This window comes from Sycon ciliatum, chromosome 1 (genome assembly GCF_964019385.1).
Source record: "Sycon ciliatum chromosome 1, ocSycCili1.1, whole genome shotgun sequence".
NCBI classification, from domain to species: Eukaryota; Metazoa; Porifera; class Calcarea; order Leucosolenida; family Sycettidae; genus Sycon; species Sycon ciliatum.
Window position 1 is genome coordinate 5,636,675 of NC_088643.1, and position 27,890 is coordinate 5,664,564.

A 27,890-nucleotide genomic window follows, 5' to 3' on the forward strand; every position below is an offset into this window, starting at 1 on the left:
CGCGTACGACTCGCGCTCGCCCGCGCTACCTTTCACGTCAAGCAATCTGTTCACGCCACATGGCTGGATTGGATAGCGCGTACATGCAGACATGATTGAAGACTTGCAAAATCAATTTTTTTACAAGTCCAGGCGCTAGGCGCTAGGCCTAGGCAGTACTAATACAATGCCAAAGGCTAAAATGCCCAGGCAGCTGACTTTATTTTCGGAGAAACACTACTCATTGTAGTAAAAAGTAACAATGAATAGCGACATCATCTAGGAAGGATCGCTACCCTAACGCAAAGGAAAGGCCTTGCGCGGCTGCTCTACGAAGTGTTGAAGAAAGACTCATCAAAGTTAGTTGGTGGACGAACAACTCGCTGGCGCCGGAAAACTTGGCCCCCAACGATGGTGTTTGGTGAATCATCAAGCATAATGTCTTGTAGCAGTGTTCACCAGGTTCACCGAGGAAGGAGAACGCTCTAGCCGCTGCTGTTGTCCGTTTCATCCACGTTGGGCGTTAGCTGCACCGCGCCTATTGTGTTTTAGTATTCCATGGACACACATTAGCATTCAGAGCGATTGTGGAGCCACAATTTACTTCACACAGCGTTGTATTGTCCACGAGCGCAAACTTCATTATCAGCAGTAACTGTTACCTGGTTACTCTTCATCCTACATGTAGATTTGGAGTATACACGGCCTTGTCATGACAGCGACAGCTCTACAGAGTGTTCAAGTGAGAAACATTAATTTCAATTGTTGGTGGACGAATAAATGGCTGCTTCCGAAAAACGCGGCCTGCACCGATGGTGTTTGGTGGATCATCAAACAGGGTGACCAGCAGTGTTCACCGAGGAAGGAGAATGCACTCGCCACCACTCCGATTCATCCCAGTGGGCGTTAGCTGCGCCGCGCCTATTGTGTTTTAGTATTTCATGGACGCACACTAGCGTTCTCAGCGATTGTGGAGCCACAACATATCTTCATGCGGCGTTGCACTGTCCAAGAGCAGAAACGTCAGCAGTGACCCATCATCGTACATGTAGATTTGGAGTAAACACACCATGCGCCAATGGGCCTTGGCACAACAGCGGCAGCTCTACGGAGTGTTCAAGTGAGAAACATTTGTTTCGACTTTTGGTGGACGAACAAATCGGTGGTGCCGAAAAACGTGGCCTGCGCCGATGGTGCTTGAAACATCAAGCATGGTATGTGGTGACTGCGCGAAATACACAACAGTAGCACAGCGGAAAGAATAACTGATTGAACAGAAGCGTTGCTTTGTGTGTTTGCGCACAGGGCACCGGTCAACTCAGTGCAAGGCCACCCGCAAGTGTAATGTGTGTTCTCGCATGGGTCACCAATCAGAGTCACCATCATGTCACGATCTGCCCTGAATCGGTCCCTTTAGTCCTTCGCCGAACGCGAAGGACTAAAGGGACCGTCACTTAATTTTTGCCGACTACCCGCCAAAAAAATCTTTTTGTTTCACGTGTCAGGCACGTCCGCGAGCGCGTACGACTCGCGCTTGCCCGCGTTACCTTTCACGTCAAGCCTATGTAACTTACTGCATAGGGTGCAAGGTGACCGTTGTCGGTTTACATGTACTCCAGTTATTACACCGTGCATGCACTGAGTCTGTGCTGCACTGTGCATCCATAGGTGTTCGTTTGCGGTAGCGCAAGGTGACACGTAAGGTTGATGTATTGTTTTGTCCACTGCTATTCGAAGCTCTCGGAGTCGGAAGCGTTACCTCTGTTTCCCCTGTTCCTCCCTGCGCGGAGTCTGTAGTTCTGGCTTGCAGTCGCTGTTACATGCATGTTGGCAGTTGCATGTGTTTTGGTTTTCAGTTGTCTTTATTTGTTTTGTGTGGACGACAGTTCAATATTCTAGCAGTTGTTGCACTTCCTACATTCCGTAGTCATCTGCGGTTGGTGTTCGAGAGAGCAAACTGTGTTCTTCTCCAGAGTGGAGTAAACCATTCGCTTGTGTCTGAGGAAAACCCTGTGTGTTGACGAAGAGGTTGACTTGGCTGTAGAGTGAAAGTACCACATGGTCACATGGTCCACAAAATCTTAGAACTAACTTAGGGTCTTCTGGCGTATGGTATAATTATATGAGCAGCATGAGAGTGAAGTAAAAGACTATTAGCTCAAACATTCAGTCTTTCAAGAGTAGGTGTTTCATCACGGAATAGGTTCTGCAGTTCACTTACACACTGCAACAATGGACCAGCAGTGTCCAGCATACAATAGAGTCATGTGAATATGTACCGTATGCATACTCACAGCTGCAAGGCCAGCGCCCCGTGGCTGCTTGACTTCTCAATCGATATAAATATTCACAACAGTAAGACTCTGTGATCAATCAGAGCTGTGCTTCGAAGTAGTCACAAATGCCTCATGATCAGTCACAAAACTAAACTTGGCAACCAGTCACAGCTTCCACGGTGCCCCAAGACCAGTCACCAGAGATGACCGTCGTAAATCTGCAGGGAGTTTCATAATCTGTTCATTGCAGAATCCACTATACTATGATTCGAGAGGGGGGTAGCGTTCCTGCGGATGCGGAAAACTTGGCTGGAACCCGAGTGTCACGTGAACCCTGATTTTTAAGACTTTTATTATTTGTTTTACGATGAGCCTATTATACGCGATACAGGCTCAGAACACACTTTTCGTCTATTTGGCATATCAGGGATATAGGGCCGAGCAGCCCATATCCCCAATTATGACACGCGAGTTATAGTGAAATACGATTGGCGTATTGTGCTGGACTGACTGCGGTAATGTAAAGCTAAAATCAAGCAGTCAGTTTGCCCTTAGCATGGCCTTGTCATGAGCCGCGGGTGCCACATCCGTGGAAAGGCAACATGCCGGCTAATCTCCCTGAGAAGTTGAGTGGTTATCAGCAGGCGATGACGCTGTGTCGATGATGACCTGTTGATGCCCGACAGGAACCTTGCGAGGAGAGTCATTGGGCCCGACGGGTAGGTAAAGCCAACTTCACCCTGAAGTTTGCGGATGGCCGACATGTAGACATGGACAGATCGGGGCTGAAAAGTTCTGAACAACTCGGCAGCAAAATAACACAATGTTAAAAGTCATCACCTGGCAATGGATTCCAGTCATGCCCTTGACAGAACTGGAAGTAACGGGTATCGGCGGAAAAATATTTCCGGCTGGTGCCAGTGCTGCTAGCTGCAGCACGGAGTCCGGCAACTGAGAGTTGGCAAGACTGGCTGATCTGGCTCAGCTGCTGCTTCCGGAGCCCTCGATGGTTCAAACACCATCGGCGCAGGCCACGTTTTTCGGCACCACCGATTTGTTCGTCCACCAAAAGTCGAAACAAATGTTTCTCACTTGAACACTCCGTAGAGCTGCCGCTGTTGTGCCAAGGCCCATTGGCGCATGGTGTGTTTACTCCAAATCTACATGTACGATGATGGGTCACTGCTGACGTTTCTGCTCTTGGACAGTGCAACGCCGCATGAAGATATGTTGTGGCTCCACAATCGCTGAGAACGCTAGTGTGCGTCCATGAAATACTAAAACACAATAGGCGCGGCGCAGCTAACGCCCACTGGGATGAATCGGAGTGGTGGCGAGTGCATTCTCCTTCCTCGGTGAACACTGCTGGTCACCCTGTTTGATGATCCACCAAACACCATCGGTGCAGGCCGCGTTTTTCGGAAGCAGCCATTTATTCGTCCACCAACAATTGAAATTAATGTTTCTCACTTGAACACTCTGTAGAGCTGTCGCTGTCATGACAAGGCCGTGTATACTCCAAATCTACATGTAGGATGAAGAGTAACCAGGTAACAGTTACTGCTGATAATGAAGTTTGCGCTCGTGGACAATACAACGCTGTGTGAAGTAAATTGTGGCTCCACAATCGCTCTGAATGCTAATGTGTGTCCATGGAATACTAAAACACAATAGGCGCGGTGCAGCTAACGCCCAACGTGGATGAAACGGACAACAGCAGCGGCTAGAGCGTTCTCCTTCCTCGGTGAACCTGGTGAACACTGCTACAAGACATTATGCTTGATGATTCACCAAACACCATCGTTGGGGGCCAAGTTTTCCGGCGCCAGCGAGTTGTTCGTCCACCAACTAACTTTGATGAGTCTTTCTTCAACACTTCGTAGAGCAGCCGCGCAAGGCCTTTCCTTTGCGTTAGGGTAGCGATCCTTCCTAGATGATGTCGCTATTCATTGTTACTTTTTACTACAATGAGTAGTGTTTCTCCGAAAATAAAGTCAGCTGCCTGGGCATTTTAGCCTTTGGCATTAGTACTGCCTAGGCGCCTAGCGCCTAGCGCCTGGATTTGTAAAAAAAATTTTGTAAGTCTTCAATCATGTCTGCATGTACGCGCTATCCAATCCAGCCATGTGGCGTGAACAGATTGCTTGACGTGAAAGGTAGCGGGCGAGCCCGAGCCGTACCCGTACGCGCTCGCGGACGTGTCTGGCACGTGAAACGAAAAGATTTTTTTGGCGGGTAGTCGGCAAAAATTAAGTGACGGTCCCTTTAGTCCTTCGCCCACGTGACACGTGATCGTCATGGAAGCGGGAGAAGCGAAAGGCACGCCAGTCATGATTGGGGAAATCCCTGGTTCCTCGCATGCACTCTCTTCTTTGATTTTGAAAGACTTTTTACCTGCTGGCTGTATGTCAGTACATGTATCAGGGAGTAGTAAAATACACTACCTGGTCAGTATGAAGCGCCCGATATCACAATGGGACGTCTATCACAAAAGAAATAAGCCCACTCGAAGTTTGTTGTTTCACAGGCACTGGCCTGGCCATCGCTGGGGAGTGGGGGATGAGTTCGCTCGTACGTGATCGTTTGAAGGGCGAGCTGACAGTGATAAAATGTGTACAGCACGGAGCGAGTTACATTGTAGTTCCCTCAGTGTTTTTTTTGCCCTATGCTCAGGTGTGAATGTTCGTTGTGAAGTCACTACGCAGTCTCGGTCGTCCATCAGAAGCAGAACGTTTGAACGACAGTATGGTCGCCACTTGAAGCCGCTCGTATGGAAAGGAGACCGACTGATTTACAGCAAGTAGGTTGCTTCACCGTTCACGAAGTTTTGTTGGTGACATTCATGATGCGTGATCGTGCTTGCGGCTAGAGTCGCCAAAGGCAGAGCTGAGAGAAAGAGAGCGGCTTGACACAGATGGAACGGCGAGTATTTTCCAGTAGATTTTTTCGCTGCTACAGCTGGTCAGTCTCAGAACTCGGACACCTCAGTGACCGGACTTCAATGCCCAGTTACTAATAGCTCGTATACCCTAGAAATACGGTTGCCCAGCTGAGGATCCCAGGAGAGTGTTCGCTATGACATCGAGTTGCAATTGGGCGCCATGCAGGCTTGACGCTGCTGTACGAGTACTCTTAGTGTGCCTAATCTATCTGGGGCTACTAGTAATGCTTGCTACAGTCAGTGACGTGCATGCACATGAAGACACAGCCAGCCGTGATAATCCAGACACCCAATTCTGTGATGCTGACTCCTCGGTGCCATGTGTAGCTGACAGTCGCAGCACGATCGGACAGCAGCAGCAGCGGAAGGAGAAGCTTCCGAGCATCGTCATGGTGGTCGTGGATGACCTCGGCTGGAACGACATGGGATACGGTGGTGCCGAGTACAATACCACGACGGTGGACGGCCTGGCAGCCGACGGGATTCTTCTATCGCAGTACTATGTGCAGTCCACATGCTCGCCGTCCCGCTCTGCTCTGCTGTCCGGCCGCTATCCGTTCCGAGACGGCCTGGCTCATCGGGTCGTGACGAACGGCTACCCGTTCGGCCTGCCGCTGAGTGTCACAACACTCGCCAACGCACTTCGGCTGGCTGGCTATGCGAATCATGCCATCGGCAAATGGGATGTAGGCATGCATGAACGCGCGTACACACCAACCCGACGTGGATTTGACTCGTTTCTCGGCCACTACGGAGCTGTAGTGGATCATTACACGTTCATGATCAATGCAGATGCAGAAGACAACCCCGTCGCAGGGAACATTACAGGCCGTGATCTGCACGTTAACGAGGCTGCAGCCACTGATATAGGCGATGTGTACTCAACAGAGCTGTACGGACAACGGGCTGTAGAGCTGATTGACTCCCATGACTTTGATGCCAAGCCGCTCTTCATGTATTTAGCCTACACGGCCGTGCACAGTCCACTGCAGGTGCCTGCTGAGGATACACGTGTGGCTCATTGCGAGCACGTTGCCCCGATGAAGCGGAAACTGTTGTGTGGCATGTTGCAGGCATTGGACGATAGCATTGCCGATGTGGTGTCGGCTCTGAAGAGAGCAAGCGCCTGGGAAAACACTGTCTTCATTTTCACCACCGACAACGGAGGACAGGCAACGGAAGGCTCTAGCAATTATCCGCTGCGCGGCAACAAGCGCACGATGTTTGAGGGTGGCGTCCGCGGCACTGCGTTTGTTCACTACCCGCAGTTCCAATCCCGACTGAAGGGATCAACTAGCAATGCTCTTATGCACCTAGTTGACTGGCTTCCCACACTCACAGAAGGTGTGGCAGACTATGCACTGGCATCCATACCCAACCTACAGTCACTCGATGGGATGAACATTTGGCCAGCCTTGACTACTGGATCGACATCGCCGCGTTCGGAGATACTTCTCAATCTGGACCCACCTGCCGATGCTTCAACTTCCGAGCCAGATGGTTACATAGGGCAGGCCGCGCTGCGCTTCGAGGAATGGAAGTTAATTGTTGGCCTACCCAATTGCAGCGTAAATCCATTACCGGCTAATGCTCTTGGTGGTGGTTGTCCGAGCGGGTGGCTGCGTCCGGGATCTCCGGATGTGGAGACTGAGCCCAGAGCAGCGGATCAACTCCTTTGGCTGTTTGATTTAGATGCCGACCCGGAAGAAAACAATGATTTGTCCGAGGCATTGCCAGGTATTGTGGCAATGATGCGCGAGAAACTGAGCAAATACCCAAAGGTTGTGCAAACTCATGTGCCATTCGATCCTAAATCCGATCCTCAACGATTCAACGGCTACTGGACACCGTGGCTGGACTAGGTAATCAGTTTTCGCTAAATAACGCCCATTCAACATGTCTGCGGTTCAGGCTTGCACTTTTCAGCCGTATTCCTAGCCAACAACTTCAGTACTTCTATATGAACTGCACCTTGAATTGGTCACCATGAATTTGCTATTAAATTTTGTGTTTGGTAAAAGTTTTCTTCTTCTTCTTCTTCTTCTTCATAAAGTCAACTCCATTTGTGCCTGCCGCATACCGGTAGAGTACAACGTACAGTGAACATTTTGGAAGTTGTGGCCAGGCAGTTGTCAACTCTCTGCTTATGGTCTACTTGTACAAAGCCAGACATTGCAAGTAGATAAACTAGCAACCCCGGAGGCATACCGTATGACATGACTCGGAATAGCTTCGCACGCTCTAATAGTCTTACCAGGCAAGCCATGCAATCATGCGTGTGGCATGTCTTCCTGGAGCACTGAACGCCTGGTTCAAGTCCAGTGCAATAAAAGATAAATCGGCATGAACATAGCTGATTGATACACTCACAGACACACTACAACGTGTAACTGTCAGAAAAGTTTCTCATTGCTACCACAGATACAGCGGAAGTAGCTTTTCAAGTTTAACTTCTACCAGCATGAATTGAGAATAATAGAAAAACTGTGATGGTTTTGTAAGCAATCTGTTGTACTGCAGCATTTATATCAATGTATTAAAGGTTGCAAATGTGCATAGTAGCTCAGCTCGGTCTGTGTCCAGCACAGTGTGTATCTACCAGCAGCAGCAGTGCTGGTGGAATAATGATATCGCATCCGAAACATAATTATTATATACGCAGCATGCATGGGAAATGTCAACGTGTGTCATGGTCCTGCAGAACACGACGGCAGATTAGCTTTGTTATCAAGTGATTTGACACGAGACAGCACAAACAAACAGGTTCAACGAAACAACATAGGACTGGAAAAAAAAACAAAACAACTGAAGACAAACACATGACATGGCGACAACAGAAAACTACTGAGGTAGGTGAAGGTCGTACTTGTAGACTTATTGGTGGGCCATGGTGGCTTGAAAGTGCTCCACGAGCTGTTGGAAGGTCACCTTGGTGCTGTCCAATATATCTTCGCTCAGTGCTTCCACGGTCGAATACCGTACAGTTGTCAAAGAGAATATATCGCTCATCAGATGCAATAGCTGATCCTGCAGTAGTCAAATTGAAGAAAAAAAAACAGTCATCGTATCGAGTAGCTGAGAACCTATTGTTCACATCAATATCACTCAGGTGCATGAAAAGTGAGAGTAGCCAGAGACGTGTTCACGTACCCGGACCTTGAGGACATCAACACATGAAACTAATGTAACTACAGTTGTCACCAAGAGTCCACAACCCCAAGAGTGAGCAACGGTCTGTACTATCCCTGTCCAGTGCTGCGATGACAGAGTTTAACATCACACACTGATACAACATTATTTTAATAGACTTTGCTGGCAAACAGTACAAAGTGACCACCAAAGAGTTGTACCCAAAGCAGGTTAACAAGGCAGGGTAAAATGCTCAACCTATGCAGCACTGTGTGTACTTGTACTTGCCCAACACAGAAAGAACAGTATACGTGCTGCCCAGTCACCTGCCTGGGCCTGGGCCTATGTTTACAATAGGATGTGATTTGACCCCCTGCTTCATCCTTCAACACACCCCACATGGGCGCACGTGTCTTCTACGCAGCCCGGGTGACTGTTGTTCGACCACTGCTTCATCCTTCAACACCCCCCACATGGGCACACATTTCTTCTAAGCAGCCCGGGTGACTGTTGCATTTACATCTACATGTAACTGTTACAGTTGTGCTCTGTGCACACCCCTACTCTGTTTCTGGACTTCTTCACGTCATAGAGTTCACCGGTATTTACAAATAGTTACTTGTACATGTACTGCCCTGTATTTCTCGCAATTACAGCACTCAGACTTTGATGCTTTGAGTCGGTTTGAACATGCTATGTTGCTTACTGGACTTCAATGCGATCGGTTCAGTCAGTCGCTCCGAGCTCAGCTGAGGAGAACCAACAGGGTCGAAACAGTAGCTAGCTAATGAGTAGTTACTTGTACAATGTAGTGCAAGCATTCAACGGTTGTGTAGTGTTGAGAGTGTACGGGCTTTTATCTGTGTTGCTGCGATAATCAAAGGCAACACGCATGCCCAGCCTTACCTTGAACACCGCACACTGTCCCTGGAGAGAGCGACTAGGACCGAGAAATCCCCATGCCAGGATCGGACTAAGCGTACTCATTACATTGTAGAAGTGGTGCATGAATCCATTTGCCTACACCAAAGACAAAGATACCAGAGACATGACGTTACTTCAGCACCTAACGACATCAATCCCACGTCTGTGTGCCAAAAGAGATTGCAATACTGTAAGCAAGATCAACGTATCTTCTCGTTAACCTATGAATTTTGGACTATCGTTAAATTTGCGACCCGTTATAATAACATGTCTTACAGTAACCTTTCAAGAACAAAATTTCACAGCAACAACCATCTCAAACACCTATAAACAGGGAGTTAGCAGGCAAGGAGGTGACCGGAGAATGTAGTTAAAACACAATTGTCCATCAACCAGGGTGCATTGAGCCACAACGAACCTGCACCATGCTCCTCTTTGCCTTCAACATAGACCAAACAGCTGTGTTTAGAGCCTGCGTAGCAGAAAAGAAAGTGAAAAGGGAACATAGTTCAAATAAGTATTAGCGCAATCTACAGTGTATCTGTACATTGATTACAAGATGGTCAAACCCTCCTTCTCTGGACTATAGCAATTCTATGCATTCATATTCCTAAGGGTGTGTAGACTCCACTGTAACCACTTCCTGAAGATGGTCCTGGTCCGAAAATATAAAATTAGGATTTTTATTATTTTTGGAAGGATTTGTAGCCGAGAGACCGATTTGGGGTAATGGTGCAAAACTGTGTTAAACTATGCATTCATATTATAGGAGATAATTGCCTTTGTATACAATACCATGTATGGATGTCCCACTTTGGAATGTTGGCGAGGGTGGGCAGTCTGTTGATCAATGAAAAGGAATTGACTATTGCTCTCCCTTTCAAAAAGGAGGAAAGCTGCCTCAGTCCTACGCAAGTAGAGTGACCCCCGTGGACAGGGGCAATGCCATGACCGCAATAGAGGCAATGGCAGTATGGATTAAAAAAGTGGTGTACTTAAGGCATATGCATACACATGTACATAAGCATTATGCATGGACGTGACAATAAGGTAACATTCCTCGCCGTGCTGCGTTGCCTGAATACGAAGCAGTGAACAGAGCAGCCAAGGGGTACACCACCAGATTGAACTCACCGTCTCCTTGAAGCCATCTGTTAACCAGCGGTTGTTGAGAACAGATGTGATAGTGGACGGAGGATTCTCCAAATCGGCGAATGCATCCATCAAGGCAAAGTCGAGCACAACGTCATAAAAGGAGAAGTATGCTAGCTGCAGTCAGCATCAACAACACGAAAAGAATGCAAAGCTTTGAGGTGAAATTATTGAAATATATACACACAGACATCTAGATGCAAAAACCATCGCACCTCAGTACACCATGACAAAGTAAGCACAATCACGAATGAATATAACTTTATAAGGAGCGCCACACATACACACATGAATCCATGCACATGCATGTGCGCATGCGAGAGAGAGTTCACAGAGAGAGAGAGAGAGAGAGAGAGAGAGAGAGAGAGAGAGAGAGAGAGAGAGAGAGAGAGAGAGAGAGAGAGAGAGAGAGAGAGAGAGAGAGAGAGAGAGAGAGAGAGAGAGAGAGAGAGAGAGAGAGAGAGAGAGAGAGAGAGAGAGAGAGAGAGAGAGAGAGAGAGAGAGAGAGAGAGAGAGAGAGAGAGAGAGAGAGAGAGAGAGAGAGAGAGAGAGAGAGAGAGAGAGAGTGAGAGATAGACAGACAGGAGGGGAGTAGTAGACTCAGAGCACCCACCCTTCTCTCCTTGAGCTCCCCAAACATCTCCTCCGTAGAAGTCGATTCCACATATGCAATCATGGCTTTGTACTCTGCAACAAACGCCTGAGCCTCCTGAGAGCAGCACACCAGCAGAGAAAGCAAATGACCATGCAGTTTTCATTGTTCTGTGAGAACTGGCCATTTGGCCAGCAATATGGCGCTGTTCCCTGTGTCACTTGGTGAGGTGAAGAAAAGAAAGTGAAGTCAGCAGATTGGTGGAAACACAGTGCAGAGTAAATGCTGTTGCCAGGTTTCTGCACCAAGAGATGATACCCAGTAGTGGCGTGAAATGTGCGGCTTGCCCCCATCAACAGCACAGAACATGTACCTACCTTTCCAGCCGCTTGCAGAAACAAGGACACTAACTGGCAGCCAGATGTGATGATCCAATCGCGGCTGCTCTTATTTCGCAGAATGTTCTACACACGGGGAAACACGTGCAAGTGAAAGACAAAGTTACAATCGGAACCAACACAAGCAGTCCATACTGCCATATACACCTTTCAGCATCACACAAAAAATTCACGGCTGGCTTACGAGTCAGTTACGACTCAGCAGGACTGAATTTCGCACATCCGGAGGAACTCCATCAACGGAATCAAGGCCCAGATCCAGATCCTAAAGCGGCGCGAGGTGAATAAATCAGACCCGCCGTAAAGTGGTCAAACCGAAAATCCCATTTGCTGCACCCATGTTTCCTTCGTGCCAGGCCACCATCACACAAAAACAAGCATGAAATGCCGAACGAGTTATTCCTCAACAAAATTCATCATCAAACAGGAGTCGGACTAACCTCAAATGCCCGCCGGACACAGAACAACTTGGCTAGAAAGTCGTTGTCACTTAGACAGGATAGCATACCAGTCCTAAAGGAAAGAAAAGAAACAAAAAAATCAGGATAGGTCGCACTGCGAAACAATGACCCAGGAGTGCCATAGAGTCCACTCCTTTGCAGCTTTGGACGATATAGGGTGGTTGAATGGTGACAGGCCAAGCGGGCCTTTATGCCCGCACAACTAAGTATAATTGCTATTTCTAGAGGTCAAGCAGGTGTTTCGGGTACCCGCCTGTAAAGTACAGATACTGCAAGCAAACGGGTACCAGTTTGGATTTCGAGCACCCAGTCGATACGGGACTACAGCACTCGGACCGCGCAGGCGTGAAATGTTTACAGCTCCGTGTCTGAACTGCATGTTGCATTTTCGCATGTCTGCAACACACCCGGGCAGTTGCGTACTCCCGTGGTAACAGATGACATGAGTTGTCTGTGACTGGCTGCCGAGACTCCAGAACGAGGACATACATTTCCCTTTCCATTCCCGGCTTCTGCTTCGTCAGACAAGAGCAGGCTTGGAATGACAGTTGTTCTCTGCATCCTAGTGCCAGTAAAACTCCACACTGTAGAGGTTTTTGCTTGCGATGTGAGCAATAGAAAGACAAAAAGTACCTCAACTGAGGGTAGCTGAGGTTACTAGAAACTTCCGATGGTTGTCCGGCGTCGAACCAGCCGTGGCACCTCAAGATATGGATGCTTACATGGATGAGCTGCTTGCCGAATCCAGACTCGCCACAGTCCCTCACTGTCATGGAGGATGCCACTGTAGAACCTACACGGTTCATGTGCACATCCAGCTGATAGCCTGATACCACAGTCAGGTTCCCCTGAGGTAAGGTTCTCAAACCTTACACACCCCGCACGATGAGAAACACACGCATGCGCATACACAATCAATCGCCAATCAGATCCCCGTAGCAGCACGTCACATACCGTATCGAGCGGAACGGCACGTTTCCAGCCTGAGCCGCCTCCATGCCTTCGTTGTAGAAAGTCAGGTCCATGCTGGAGACAGAGGAAGGAGGAAGCACAACACACCGCAACACACAAACTCACCCCTACTACAGGGCGCCATAGTCCAGCTGGTAAAAAGCCCAGCGCAGTGCTACGAATCAGCTGACCCGAGTACGGTAAGGGGCCGTCCAAGGTTGCCAATACTATTTTCAAAAACGAAAAGATTTCGTTTGGGGGTGGGTGGGTTTGATGGAGTTTCGTTTTGAAAATAATTATTGAATGCAGTTGCATGGATGTAGAATGCCCAGTTACTTCTGGGCGTCGAAAACTGACGTCAATATTTTATTGGAATTCGTTTTACCTGCAGAAAAGGTGGGTGGATGGGGGCTGAAAAATACAAAACTTTTCGTTTTGTAAAAACAGCCGGTAACCGCGGACGGTCCCGAAGTCAGAGGCAATGAGTCAAATAATAGAAGTTACACTCCAGGACCAGTGCAGACATCTGCAACCGTTCACAGACACCACCAGAAAATTGAAACTTCACGTCAGCCAGGTGCTCGACATTGCACGAGGGCTATCTTCATTGCGCCTCATCTGCGTTTGGATGAGTCGTCCGGTTAAGACTTAAAAAAAAAGAATGAAACGGACACCAGTTGTACGTCTCATCTGTGAGCAACTTGATAACCTCAGCTCGTACGTTTCGAAGTACAAATGTCTGAGAGTCCCAAACACAAATGAGCCAAGAAAACAAAAAAGGCTGAAAGAACAAACTCACCCTTGGCCTGATAGTTCCGCAGGACTCTGCACCACACAAACAAAGAAAGACACATCGCCAGGAGATGAAGCAGGGGAGGAACATGAGGCTACAGAAATATCAGTCAACCAAGTATGCATAACTTAGATTGTCGATCAGGCTACTAGTACTAGTACATGCAATAAGCTGATGAGGGAGGAATTCCCTGAAACACTGTGCATTGAGCAGGAAGCGGTGCTTCGTCACAGTTCGCCGAGTCGAACGGCCAACCGGCTACTTATGTGCTCTGCATGGCAGTCAAAAGCCAGGAAAGTACAAGCTCGCTCGCAGGGAGCCACCAGCATTTCCTGAAGCACCGCCACAGTTGCTACAAGTACTTCCTCCGGAAGAAAAAAACAACTTCGTGACGTGGATTGAACAGTCAGATCTGGTGAATCGAGCTCTGAGAAATCGAGTGATGGAGACTCCGAGCGAGATTCAAACAGTGCCAATTTCACCCGTAGAATAAAGTGCATACCAAAATGTATATCCACTCATTGTCTTGAAGGTTTTTGCTTTCGCTTCCGGAGGAAGTACGGTATGTGAGCCTAGCCGTGATCAGCTCACGGCTGTTAATGTGTTATGCGTACTTGAAAAGCGGCAACTTAGATTTTCGCACGTGAACCATGCAAAACCAATGCATGCTCATGCATAACCAGTCAGCTGGCCTGCTCGCCCACGAATTTGACAGGTTACAATACCATCAATTTTGAGTAGGGGTGAAACGATTACCCTTTAATGATAGCTTGCATACCGTCCTACCGGTAGGACCACGGGTCCTACCGGTAGGACCCAAGAAATCGAGCTGCAAAAGTGCTTTTGGTTGAGAAATATTTTGAAACAATTGTTGAGATGAGGTCTTTGTCAGGCAAAGTAATGGCGCAAAATGCAAGATTATGTCCAGTGCATTGCGTATGCGCAATTTTATCGATTGTCAAAATGGCTGCACATAATCCTGTCGGTGCGCTAGCAACTCTGTCCAAAGTGAATTTTGACCATGGCACATCAATTGTGGTGAGGTCTTAATGTTTTTATCAGCTTGCCAAGGCCGTGGAATGCATAATACCATACTCCGTTTCCATGGTTACCATGGGTTGTTACCATGGAATTTCGTAGTATGCCTTGTGCGATCACGTCTAAAATTTGTGGACTCCTTCATTAGCCCCTTAGCAACAGTTTAGGGTCAAGTTTTAGGTCAATGTTAGAACAGAGGCCATGCAGCATGTCTGTGTATGATGGTCCTACCGGTAGGTCCTACCGGTAGGACCGAGGCCTATGCAAGCTATCATTAAGGTAACAAATGGGTATCTGGCAAAACGGGCGGGTTATCGGGTACCCTTTATCCGCCAAACTTTTTCCAAAAACGTTGCATTTGCTTGGGATCGTAAGCGCAACATGTCTTTTGCAGGCATTCTGATAGGAGAGAGATTTTCGGGCAACAATTGCTACAGTAGCCTTCCGGATTTCACGCCAGGAGGATATGCGAAGTCATACAAGTACACTACACCGCGACAAGCACAGTGTGCACAATCACTGCGCTACATGCTAACAGTCGAAATTGTCGTAGCTACAATGGATACCGTGATAAGTAGCAGGATTGAACGAGGAAAAACACACTCAAAACTGTGCACTGAACTGTACAACTGCACACGCAAGCTTCTAATACTGTACCCTACCATCCTACACGACTATCGGGTACTCGTTTGCTAACGGATCAGCAGCTAAACAGACGGGCACCCGGGTTTCCCGGATCACCCCTTTCACCCCTAATTTTGAGATATCGCTTCGTTCTACATGTAAGTCTCAAAACAGTCCGAAATTACATGTATGCTGTAGAGCAGAGTGTTGAGCCTGGCTCGCTCGTTCACGCAGACTGAAATAAAACAAGGGACAGGTTCTGGTTTCTTTAACTTTGCTTTACATAACCAACATAACATAACCATAACCAACATAACCAAAACTCCGAAAAACAGGAAAGACACACTCCCACGACATGTCCATCACCTCGCCCCTCTCACTCCTCTCTCCTCAACTATACTCTGTCCGCGCATGCCCAGTATCCGAAAAAGAACATGAAAACAGCAGCGCAAGCACAAACAAACAAACAAACAAACAAGCACGCAACATGCCTGGGGAACCAAACAGGCGGCAGGCGCGTGGCAGCGCAGCGCAATGGCAATAATGCAACACACAGTAAAATAGACACACACACACGCAAAACTACAAAGTTAGATACAGGGAACCCAATACATGTCGGTTCAGTTGAGGTCACCCCTCAACACAGGGAGGGAAGAGAGAGAGAGAGAGAGAAACTTGGGGGTAGTAGGAAAAAATACACCATTATTTTATACTATTTCGTCCAAACGCCAGGAAGTTTTAGCATTTGTTCTTGCTTCCTGAAAACCTTGGCTAGAGTCCATTCTGGATGTGCAGCTGCTGCAGTATCACCTGCTGCCGCAGTTCCTGTAGCTCCTGCCGCAGTTGCTGTATCTCTTGCCGCTGCTGTAGAACTATCTCCTGCAGCTCCTGGCGTTGCTCCTCAAATTTCTGGTGAACACCTGATCGTATTTCCTGACAGGTGCTGGCCAATTGCTCGACAATTGAGTACACGGCTTTGTCTTTTTGAATATTTTCGCAAATCAGCTCGTTCAAGGCGCTAAGAGAGCGGGCTGTTGTCGCCTCATTCCTTCCCATGATATATCTCAAGTTTTCCATATCTATTTCCAGATCAAACAAATACTATAACAAAAGTGGTGTCCGTGCAGCGCATGCGCGTGCTATATACCAGTCGGGGAGATGTCCTATATCTAGGACATCTCACTCAGACTGGTCACCTGTCCCAGGGTTGTCATGGAAGCGTCGGTAGCGCACTGGCGATGAAAAGAAGTGCTGGGCGAGCATTTCTGAATGTGTGTGGAGGATGCGCAGTGGCGATGGATTTCTTTGCAAATTGGCCAAGTTTGAGGGAGTAGGCGGAGAATTGAGGTAGTGTATATTCGATTCTCCATGGAATACCCGACCGAATGGCCGTTTTCGTTTGGGGATTTCACGTAGGATTTCTCGTAGCCACGCGGCTCTTCTTTGGAAACGATTGTTTCAAAATTTGAATGTTTGGTCTTTGGAATGTTTCTTCACCGCCCCGGCCGTGCCGTGCGTTCACTTCCTCCATGCAGAGGAGGAAGACGAGGCAGTAGGCCGATAAATTACTGCCTGGAAAATATTATAATAATAATATAAACTTGTCTAAGCACTCGCAGACTCCATTGCAGCCACTCACCATTACAGGGTACCTCACTTCAAACTCTCCAACTACGGTCTCTTCGCTGCATAAGTTCACTTCACTTCCAAAAAAAATTGAAAAAAAATTATAGGGTCATGGCTTGTGAAGAGAGTTGCTGTTGACATTTTTTGATTTCTTGGATACGACAGCTCTTCGTTCAAGTGGCTAAAACTAACTTGGCCTGGGAGTCTTTCTTGGATATCAACCCAGGACGTTCCCATGGCGATCATGGACGTATCACCATCGCTTTCAGCCAGACCAAGAGTACATGAAAAAAAAGTTTCATAATGTACTCTTGGCCAGACTAATGGCGAAAGCAAAAACTTCATCGCAGTAGCAGCTCCAGCAGTAGCAGCTACTGCTCTGCTGAAAGTGCGAACACGGATTGTTATTGCGTCACCAATCCTTTTGCGCGCTTGCAAATTTCAATGCGACCAGATTGCCAGTTCCTTTGTCGAGGTGTATTCCACAACGAGGACAGTAAAATTCGTGAAGGTAATTAGGGCGCGTTCAGACTACCGATAAAAAGTGACGGAATGGAAAAGTTGCCAAGGTGATTTGATCACGTGACGTTACTGGCACGTTACCGGCGGAAAAGTTTTACTGCCGCGGCTGCTGCGGCAGTAAAGTTTTCCCGGCAGTAAAAAAGTGCTCAGGCTGCATGCGCGCTTTGAAAAAGGGAAAATCCCTTCTCAGCCTCGCGGTGAGAGGTGCTAAACTTATGTACCGGTAACGTTAGTTTATCGGTAGTGTGAATGTCCTTCACGGTTTATCGGCATTCACGGTTTGACGGGATTCACGGTAGTCTGAACGCCCCCTAAGAGGCAAGACACGAATCTCGACGCCCTTGAGCGCAAGTTGAGGCAAACCGCCAGGAGAACGACGACTACGAATACAAAACGAAAGGCCTCACTTGCGTTTGCTTTGAGTGCAACATTCAAACGATCGTAACTCCCGAACGGCTGGTCGGATTTTGACAAACCTTGTATATTTTCTTGCTCATTTTTCCCACTCTATCGAATGAGACTAAAATCGACGGGAACGGAGCAACTTTCAAAATCCTCCGAACATTAGTAATTTACTACAGTAACACCCTACTTTAACCGACATAACTTTTGGCGAAAATGGAGAAAATCATGTTTTTTTGTAGAATCGCGTATCGATTGGGAAATAAAACGGACCTTTTGGTAGCGCCTTGGGGCGTTCTGCCGCGTGCCGGGCACTACCGGTAGTGCAGTAGTGGCAAGTGTAGTGCCCTGCATGCATGATGCAGCCCTCGCAGCTCGAGTCGAGGCCTCCTGGATCCTTGGCTTGGGAATCAGACTTCAGTCTTCATTCAGAGTTAGTTTGTTGGGTGGCAGCTTTTTTCAACGAAACAACTATTACTAATCACTTACCGTTACCGATGTCACTCGTACTCGTAGTAGGCGACGTACTCTACGTGATGTAGCTTTGTCGTGTCCTCCCATCGCAGCACAAGTTTCAGGTGGTTATCTCTCCGCGAAGCTTTACAGGAGAATCAGTTGTGCTGGCGGCGTGGACAAGCGCTGAGCTAGAAGCGCTTACAAAATTTAATAATTCACAACCAACTACTACTAGAACTAGTAGTGTTACTTCAAAGCAACGATCGATCGAGCTTGGCCTGGTTGATAATAATTGATGAGTGGGAAGTTATAATTTTATGTGTTCAGTAGATCAGTGGACAGTTAGAAATGGCTCGTCGTCGACGCGTCGCAGTACCCTAGTAGTAGTAGTAGTAGTAGTGAATTTCTTGTCTTGGAGCTCACGAGGCCAAACATGGACTACTCGAAGCTGAGGACCAGTGATTTTGATCTAGTCATGGCTGAGGTGTTGCCAACGCTGCTGTAAACATGGTATTCCACTATCTCCGGGAGAATATCATCAACTCAATCGCGCTGTGTTGCTTCCTGATAGCCGCTGGCCAGCACAATAACCTGTACTATAAAAATAATACGCAGCACTAGTCACTATTAAAATGTCCCTTCTAAAAAGGGGAAGTATACCCTAAAATCAAATGTTCACCAGTTGTAATCTTCGGGTTGCTGAGTCGAATGGTCTTGGTCCGAGGAAGCTGAGACGCTCCCTTCCTCCTTTATTCCCAATCGAACTCGCGCACTTCCACCAAGACAGACTGGGTGACTGAGCCCTACTAGATGGACATTTGCATACAAAATGCCACTAAAAGCACCATTTCATTCTTGTAATAGCACGGATGACCGCGATTGGTCCATATGTTGTAGTCTTTTGGAGGCTGAGTTGACTGGTTTTGTTCCGAAAAGGGTGTGATGCAGCGTTCGGCCCTTATTCCCAATCGAACCCGGTTGAGTAAGCGGTGACGTGCGCATGCGTACACCAGTCACCGTGCCCGTAGGCTACAACTTTTACAGCGTTCCTGTCACTCGAGTTGAACCTTTGAGTTGAACCTTGGTGTGAAAGTTGTCGCCTGCAGGCACGGTGACCAGGCGACTGGTGTACGCACGTGCTTACTCAACCGGGTTCGAACCCCAGTTGAGGTACCATTATGGACCCTTCTTCAAATTTCGCAGCACTGCACTGTGTACGATAAAATCACGAAAAATCACCAAATACGGGAGCTCGCCAGAGTCAGCACTCATCTTAAAAAAAATTAATGGACTGCAGGTGCTTTGGTTATTGTGTGCTTGGTGGTCAATGGAATGAAGTCAGCTTGGACAAGCAACTTACTAAAGAGGAGCAGAGTGACAATGATCCTCACAGAAGTGCTTTTTTTGGATATTAATAATATTATGCACATAATTTCACTCAGAGGGTGGATCCTTCCTGTCCAATTTCTACTCACTTACCCTTCTCCAAACCGCTTCAAACGTTGTGTACATGACCGTCAAATACAGTGTACAAACAAATTTCCAGTGAAAACGAAATTTGAAAAAATTAACCTATACATGTATGTGTGTTTTTGCTGATCATGATTCACGTATGTACTAGTATGCTTACTAACTCGCCTTACTAACTTAGGCCTCCTGGCGATCGGTTCAACCAGTGACTGAGCTCCGCTGAGGAGACCTAACAAGGTCGAAACAGTCAGCTGCCAGGAGATTCGAGTGCGGGTGTGTATGTATTTCTCGTGACCAGCCTGGTTGCAGGGGCGGCAGGTGCGTAAGCAGACAGCAACAGGAGAGACAAACTATGTACGTTCAAAAACACCACCAGTAGTTTGCGCAACCATTTGATTCAAGTACAGCAAGGCAACTTACATCTAACTGCATGGTTGCAGACACAAACGAGTCCACGGATGATGTTTCTGATACGGGAGCTGCCGGGTGTGATATCTGATCCACGTCAAGCAGATTGCTGGCATTAGAGTCACCCAAATTAACGGGCCGCCCACAATCCGTCTCGTGCCGAGGTGGACTAAAGCAATCGTGAAACTGCGGCGATGAGTTGTTCAGCGAAGGCACGCTGGTAACCTCGTGCGTATCAACGATGGCGATGAAGCTGTCACTGTCGCTCTGATTCAGGTCCGGGTGGAGAGAGCGAACGCGTCGCTGATACATCTCCTCAATGCGGTGCGTCTGATCAATAAGCGCTTCAAGGCTCTGCACTGTCGCCAGGGCATCGCGGTCCGAGGATGAAGAGCCTACAGAAGAAAACATAAGGGATCAAATGGAACTCTTGCATAACAGCTGCTACCACCTCAACCAGCCATATACAGGTCAGACCTCGATATAACGCCCCCAACTATACTAGTAACATAAACCTCACAATAACGTACAAAATGCAAATGTCCCTGCCGAAACAGCATCACTTCTGTACAAAATTTCCTAGCTACATGTATAACATAATCCGCTATAGCGTAATTTTCGCTATAACACACTCTTCCGCAATGTTCGCTTGGTCCCACGCGCACAGAGACCTCAGTATAACACAAAAAGTCGTACAGTCGAGTGTCTTTCCGGTCCACATCACTTTCTTTTCTTGAAATTTCTGCTCACGGCTCCATGCCCTTGCTGGCATTCAACGCACATACTGGCATTCAAGCAATTCTTCCAACAGTTAACACTACAGTCGCGTGGACTTGGCACATAACGGGTACTTCGAAGTAGTGTTTTCAACACATGCGGTAGACACACTAGAACAGACAGTCACTGAATGTACATGTACCGTAAAGTACCGCCAGAGTGCCCAGTCTCGCGAGAGCGCCCCACCTTGATTTTACAGCCAGGGAAAGAAAAATCGTATAGCAGAGTGCAACAAAGTTTGTACCGTGCGAGAACCTTAGTGTACTGACGTCACACATAGCAGGTTTTTGTGTGGAGCTCGTGTCCGCTCGAAGGTAAATTGAGTACGGATTCACTGCACACTGTGTAATATGTGTACACGGTTCGTGTCATACAAACTACAGACAGGACACCACCTCCACAATACGACCACGAAAGGACGAGATGGTGAGGCGCTCTGGCGGTACTTTACGGTACATACATGCACTTCCTGCGTGAGTGAGTTGATCATTAGTGCTACAGTTGTAAAAAAACTTGAAATCAATAAGCAAAGAGCGTCATTTTGACATACATGTTGCATATTTGCGGACCCAACTCACTATAACATAAACCTCGCTATAACATAAAAATTGCCATACCCCAGAGATTACGTTATAGCGAGGTCTGACCTGTACACACATTTAACTGAACTCTAAACTCATTGAATACTGTAAATATACAAAATTTCGGCGCTGCAAAATTTCGGCACTTCACGATTTTTGACATTTCGGCGGCGATATATTTTCGGCGTGGGGTAGAGGGCATGGTATAGTGCGACAGATGCTGTGAAAAATTTTCATCGGCGTTTTAATTTAGGCGTTCTGGGTCGGTGCCGAATATAGCCGAAATTAAATAGCTGCCGAAAATCTGTATAATTTACTGTAGTGTGAATAGTGTGCGTGTGACCCGCAAGTGCCTGTAGAATGCGGAGCACACCAGCAACATGTACAAGACCATCAGGTATGGAACACTCACCATCTCGTGGGATTGTCCGGTTTCGCAATCTAGTCACAGCTGTATGCCAATAATGAATAGACGCTTGGACTGCTTGAAGTCCTGCGGCAGGAAAAGTATGGTATGGTGTGTCAGAGAGACAGGGAGAGGAAAAGAAAAAGACAGAGACAGGCAGACAGACAGAGGAGAGAGAGAGAGAGACAGACAGACAGACAGACATAGAGAGAGACACAGAGACAGACATAGGGAGAGAGACACACACAGATGGATAGATGATTAAATGTACTACAGCCAGCTATCGGCCATGGTCACCATTTCAGGGCAATGAGAAGGGTGAAAGCTACAGAATTTGTATAGAGGTTATTTAGGTGAGGAGAGACTGCCAGAGGCTATGATTGCACCACAGTTTGGATACAAGTATCCATCTCGTATACGGGAAGCGTGCCACCTCTTTTCATTCCATATACGGCAGAAAATAAACTTGAAAGAAGTACGAGGTGAATTGCTATTTCTGGACATTGGACATTTCTGGACATTTCGAGTAAAATAATTTTTCGTCGCGTGTAGAGTCAAGTCAGTCGAGTTGATGAAGTGTTTCTTCTTGTTGACATCTGGGCTGTTGTAGTTTCTCCTCGTGTCGGTGCCTTGTTGATAGCCTTTGCTTGAGCGGCATTTCATCGAGTTTTGCGGTACTATGTAGCATGAGAATTTTGAGTAAAATAAGAAGCAATGGACGAATCGTTGGCTTCCCCATAGGCCATGTGCACACCACTTCAGACACTGTATAGTCTTGGAACTGGTGGCTGGAAGTGTGAAGAGGCCAACTGCAGTCCACCAATAGAAAAACATAACAAAATGGTGCTGTATAGTATGCCTATTGATGCTATTTTATTTTCATGTCCAGAATTCCATACACTGAAATTTAGGCCAAAAAAATAGCCTGTCAAAAACGTCCTGCTATCAAGTCTCCGGGATCACAGCATGAGCAATTGTCACATATTTGGAAAGATGAAGGATTAGTCCATACAATAAATACAAAAAGATATGAAACAAGTAAAACACACAGCCGGTGGGGCTCTATTTTATTTTTGTGTCCAGAATTTGCTATTCACCTCAATACTTGCTAGCACAATATCATACACGGGTGACTTACCTGCAGCGCACAGCTCCTCCGTGGACATTATCTGAGAGGCAGGTTGCCATTGTGGCCTGTCACCGGCATGATCTGACAGAGAGGCAGAACAGGCATGGAGATTTTTTTAAATCAAAACGAAAGAAATAGATGTTTTATCTGGTAGTATTCAAAGACGTAAAAACAGGAAGGAAGCTTCAGTCTTGCGAACGCAAACTCGGCGTAGCAAGTTCACAGAAGTACACCCATCCACTTGCAGCCACGCACAAACACACACTTGAACATCAGCATCGGCCAACGCAAAGGACCACAGGTCAGTTGCATGCAAAAGTGAACCGCAAACTAGAGAAACCACACGAGACTTCAGCTGTGTGAGAAAGTGGACAAGGTCACAATGTAGCTATCGGCTGTGTCTTACCATCGCCACCAAAGGAGTGAAAGCCTGACAAGGCTACAGACTCTGCAACACAGGCAAGTCACACACACACACACACACACACACACACGTGTACACACACACTTAGTTCAAAAACTGATCTATACACTCACAAATTCACAAATCTCAAAGACGATCCACGGTGTGTACACGCACTTCCGAATCTCGCCTCATATGGGTCGTGCCAAGAGTACATGAAACCCAGAGTGTACAGCTTCTGACTTTTCTGCATGGGTGTCTGCAACGGTGACCGTGATTACACCATATTTGATGCAGATCTGAGGCGGGGAGTGGTGCAGTGCGTACAACTGAGCTGCAGTTGTGCAGAAAGAGATCTGCTTGAATCCTGCTTGTGAGCACTACATCACTAACATGATGTCATCACGGAATTTCGCCGTGACAGCAACCCATCAGAGCTGCACGCTCTGGGTTCGATGTACTCTTGGTCGTGCAATAATGCTTCTAAGAACAAGTCTCCCCTACAGCCTGGCCAGAGTGTCCTCCCGTCTCTGGGAATCAGAGATGACCAGAAAAATCATATCCTGGATAAGTGCATTGTTCACGAGTGGATCCGCCAGCCGCTTTCAAAAACGATTTCAAAGAGAAGACTCAAAACTAGCATTCCTATACCCGAAATGGCTTCGATTTGCATTACTGCACTCCTGTATTCTTCACCATGACTCTCTATTGTTCTGCAAACAACCGTTTTTGGGTGAAAATAGCCATATTTGGAGATGAAACTTCGGCTGTTCGAGAGTTCACACGTAGGTCGCATATCTGTGTCAAAATTATTCTGCATGGCCATGGGCATGTCACACCGGGACCGGGGATATGCTGCAGAGTTGCTGGTACATGGTGTGCATGTCTGTCCCTGCGGGAATTCGCGGAAAAAAACTCTCGAAAACTTGCGCAAGAAATTGCGGCAGAAAACAACAAAAAATTCGACGAAAAGTGCGGAATGATGCAGAACTTGCCAGGAACTCGCGGAATTATTTGCAGAAATTGCGGATTTGGGCCAAATCATGAAATTTGTTGCATCGTATATCTACTCCGGAGTAACGTTAGTACGGGTCATACTGTGAAAATAACCTACAGGATCATGGAAAGCACTGTGTGAAAAGTGCAGAAAACATGTGAGATATAGTGCAGAAAACAACAAAAAACGCGGGAAATCGCGGATTTTGCTGAAAATCGCGGGTTTGGGCCAAAATCGCGAAATTTGTTGCATCCGTGGAATCGCAATTTCCTGGAAGGACAGGCATGTGCATTGCATGTGCGGATCGAGCTGCTCGTGGTTTATAGTAGTGTACGCGTCAAAGCCAGGGAGCCCTACACATACGGTATGCGCAGGGGCCACTGGTGAAAGCGATGTTGCACTAACTCAAGATATGGGTATGCACTATGCAATGATCGTGGCGTCGACGTCAGTGATGATGCATCGGTGGTAGAGGTGATGTGTTAACCCAAGTGGGGGTCCTACAGTTATTGAAAGACCCCGCGATTGTGGCAACATGTGAAAAAGGAACACAACAAAAGGCACGTCCGCTAGCTGTCATCGACACCGATGTGCCAACAGGGTTGCTCCCCATGTACAAGTATAAATATTGCTTGCATACGCTATGAGATTGAGTTGAATAAATAAATAAACGCACCAGCTCCATGAGAGTACGGTGACATAACGGATGTGGTACGCAGGCGTGTATAGTCCAGTGGCTCAGCGGCTCCGGGAGGGATGTACTTTCGCCTCCTGCGCCTGATGTAGAGGCCAGCCGCGCTCAGCACTATGAGAGTAGAGCCAGTGACGATCAGCACTATACGACCGGTTCTGGACTTCGGGATATAGCTGCCCAAAGTGAGAAGCCATTCCGGCAAGGACGGCATGTCTAAATGCTTGTGCTCAGTAATAAGTCTGGCTTGCTCAAGACGCGATACTAGTATACAATAGCTCCCTGCAACATTGCCTATCCATACTCCGCAGAAAACAATTTACGAAGTGATATTCTAGTCTAGAAGCCAACTCGAAAACTCTCCTAGATCCTGGCAGCAAGCTTGCAATGTCATAAAATTGTGGATCCACGTGGGACTCACTGGGCCCGGAAAATCTAGTGTAATGAACAAGTAAGATCAGTAATACCGGGGTAGTAAAGGAATGAAGACTGTACTGCGAGGACCTTGTTCAAAATCTCGAACAAATGTTTGCAACTCAAGCCAAGTCCTGCTTGGTGATGGTCAATTTAATTATGGAGCCGGAGATACAGTGGTCGCCTGATAATGATGAGCTCGTGAGCTAGCTCTGAGCTGTGCTGTGTGATCCCTGTCACCCGGGGCTTCGATTAGTATTTTTCAGGGAGTCGTAAAATACACTCCCGGATCCCTGGTATTTTTGACTGTCGTCGTTTGCGCTTTTTTTAGCAGCGCTTTCAAACTTTTTTGTTTTGACGCCATATTTTCCATGGACACCGACACGACGTGACGTAGACAAGAAAACACTGAATGCTTTTTTTGGCGACACGTGATCTACACACCATACATAATGTAGCAGCCGCTAGCTAGCCTGGGACTCAGTGAGTTGTACAACTAACTACTGCCTGGATACGACACTGACTGATATCATGATACGAGCTTACGGTAGATCTGCATACTTCATGCATGGTACCGGTAGTTGGTAGCGGTACACACCAGGCTAGGGAGGGGAGCGTACCCTGATTTTGGGTACGACATGTCGACAGTCGAGTCGGCAAACGCTGCTTGCTGTCGACATGTCCCGAGCATCGATCTGTGTAGCCTGCAGACGGTATATACCGGTAGTACAGTACAGCGAACACTGCACGTGCACTGCACTGCAAAGCTACTCATGACGTCACCATGGTCACTCGCTTCGTACGTATGATGCAAAAGTGACCAAAATTCTTGTTGTTCAAGGATGCGGCTCGTGATCGTGAGCTCATGAGTCTTGCAAAGCATGCAAGGCTTGCAAGCTTCATATTTCTCGTCAAATCTGAACACATGCAAGCACGTAACTCGTTTTCATTTGGCAGAAGCTCTTGTCTTCAAGACCGCAGACGTCAAGCTAGGTGGGGTCCCTTTCATTCTCAGGACAGCCACCATTAGCGGCGTAGCCTGCGACTCGGCAATAGTTCTGAGTGTTATAGGATCTCCGTGTAGCTGAGTTCGAGTGTTTCCGGACGGCATGTACCAGCGTGACAACACAATTTTCGATGGAAGCTATCGTCAATAATACATGTCCCGATGGATATCAGTTAATTTACCACAGTGAGCTGTTCTCGCACGAATGCATCCATACCCCACTGCAGCTGGCTGCAGTTCTCATTGGGTTCTCGTCGATGATATGCTGGTTTTGTGCTCAAGCTCCGTAAGTGTAACCTCAGCTCTGTACTGCAGACTGGTCAACGGGTTTCGTTCTGAGTTGCCAGTACGCAAAGTATGATGCTTGGCTTATGCATGACTATCAGTGCACCAGGAATATGTCTAAAACTAGTAAGAGATCACAAGTTTTCACTCGTGTGCTGGTTGTTGGTAATGGAGAGGTTCCGCATAACATAATTACGTTCGTAAAAAACTTAGTCGATCTACGGAAAGTCTTACGTAAACTGCATGCAGATCTGTGTTCCGCCAAACGGAGTTTTCAAATCACGTAGCTGCCCTTGGCAACTCCGAATGTGGCACTGTACGACCAGATCGACCTAGGGAGAGAGTCATAAATTTGTACCCCAATCCACTTACGGAGCACCTACGTTATCAGAGCCCTATCTGTGTACTCTACGTAGACAACTTTCCGTAAGTGGAGTGCAAATTCGCGAATTTCCGGGTATTTCCCGCCGACTAACATCAATTTGCTCAACTTTACGTAGTGTGGAACCTCTCTACTAAGTTAGCGCAGCGCAGCGCAGATGTCACCAGATAACTTGAGGATTGTTTGAACAGGTTTCTCGCTACGGTTTTAGACCTATTCCTAGCACGGAGGTAACATGTGTAGTCATCGAAATGTTATCAACGCCTAATACCAACAAAAAAAATTATCAGCGTACCGCCTTGGTAAAATTTAAGACTGGTTTGTAATCCACAAAGCAGATACGCAATTCAGTGATGCATAAAAGGCTAGCCTCTCTAGACACTCGGTCCTTCAATGCATAATTATAATGTACAACGAGACTTTATCTAGGCTCTTAAAAAGTCAGTCTTTCAGCACATTCGTACTAGAAGGTGCGTACTAGAAGGTGCGGCCATGGAACTGGCTGAAAAGACCTACACGTAAATCATAGGGTGATGCATGTTGGCAGCCCCACCGCCACATGGACGGGGGGGGGGGGGGGCAGTGCCCGTACACTTGCCCGTACACTTGCCAATGCTCATGTGCGTGCGTTTGACTAACATCTGGCTGCTCCTTCGACGCAGTTGAATACGGGTACC

At 47.4% G+C, this 27,890-nt stretch overlaps 3 protein-coding genes across 3 annotated transcripts in view; 2 read left to right on the forward strand and 1 right to left on the reverse strand.

Moving 5' to 3' along the window:
* The first annotated feature begins 4,728 nt into the window (after positions 1-4,728).
* On the forward strand, positions 4,729-7,234 carry LOC135811237 (arylsulfatase B-like). The gene has a single exon (XM_065324440.1). It carries the CDS (start codon positions 5,331-5,333, stop codon positions 7,056-7,058), a length of 1,728 nt encoding a protein of 575 aa, XP_065180512.1. The 5' UTR covers positions 4,729-5,330; the 3' UTR covers positions 7,059-7,234.
* A 349-nt stretch (positions 7,235-7,583) lies between these two features.
* On the reverse strand, positions 7,584-25,776 carry LOC135811246 (mitoguardin 2-like). The gene is made up of 14 exons (XM_065324447.1): positions 25,112-25,776; positions 23,442-23,483; positions 23,045-23,116; positions 21,913-21,993; positions 20,155-20,537; positions 13,603-13,628; positions 12,807-12,878; positions 11,832-11,904; positions 11,371-11,457; positions 11,015-11,110; positions 10,384-10,518; positions 9,668-9,721; positions 9,232-9,345; positions 7,584-8,223 (listed from the first exon to the last, which is right to left on the reverse strand). Exons 1-14 carry the CDS (start codon positions 25,338-25,340, stop codon positions 8,071-8,073), a joined length of 1,617 nt encoding a protein of 538 aa, XP_065180519.1. The 5' UTR covers positions 25,341-25,776; the 3' UTR covers positions 7,584-8,070.
* Positions 25,777-26,430: 654 nt separating this feature from the next.
* The window catches only part of LOC135811258 (lysosomal amino acid transporter 1 homolog), a 9,272-nt gene continuing 7,812 nt past the window's right edge, over positions 26,431-27,890 (forward strand). Inside the window, exon 1 of the mRNA XM_065324470.1 lies at positions 26,431-26,832. Within this exon, the coding sequence (XP_065180542.1) occupies positions 26,678-26,832 (155 nt within the window). The 5' untranslated portion in view covers positions 26,431-26,677. The remainder of the gene's footprint in view (positions 26,833-27,890) is intronic.

What these genes read in the sequence shown, in the direction of transcription:
- LOC135811237 (XM_065324440.1), top strand. Translation starts at nt 5,331, where the DNA reads ATGACATCGAGTTGCAATTGGGCGCCATGCAGGCTTGACGCTGCTGTA.
- LOC135811246 (XM_065324447.1), bottom strand. Translation starts at nt 25,340, where the DNA reads ATGCCGTCCTTGCCGGAATGGCTTCTCACTTTGGGCAGCTATATCCCG. An exon ending in CTGCAACCATGCAGTTAGAT is followed by an intron (nt 13,629 to 20,154) that starts GTAAGTTGCCTT and finishes TGTGTGGTGCAG; the next exon opens with AGTCCTGCGGAACTATCAGG. An exon ending in CAAAGAGGAGCATGGTGCAG is followed by an intron (nt 9,346 to 9,667) that starts GTTCGTTGTGGC and finishes TCTTTGGTGTAG; the next exon opens with GCAAATGGATTCATGCACCA.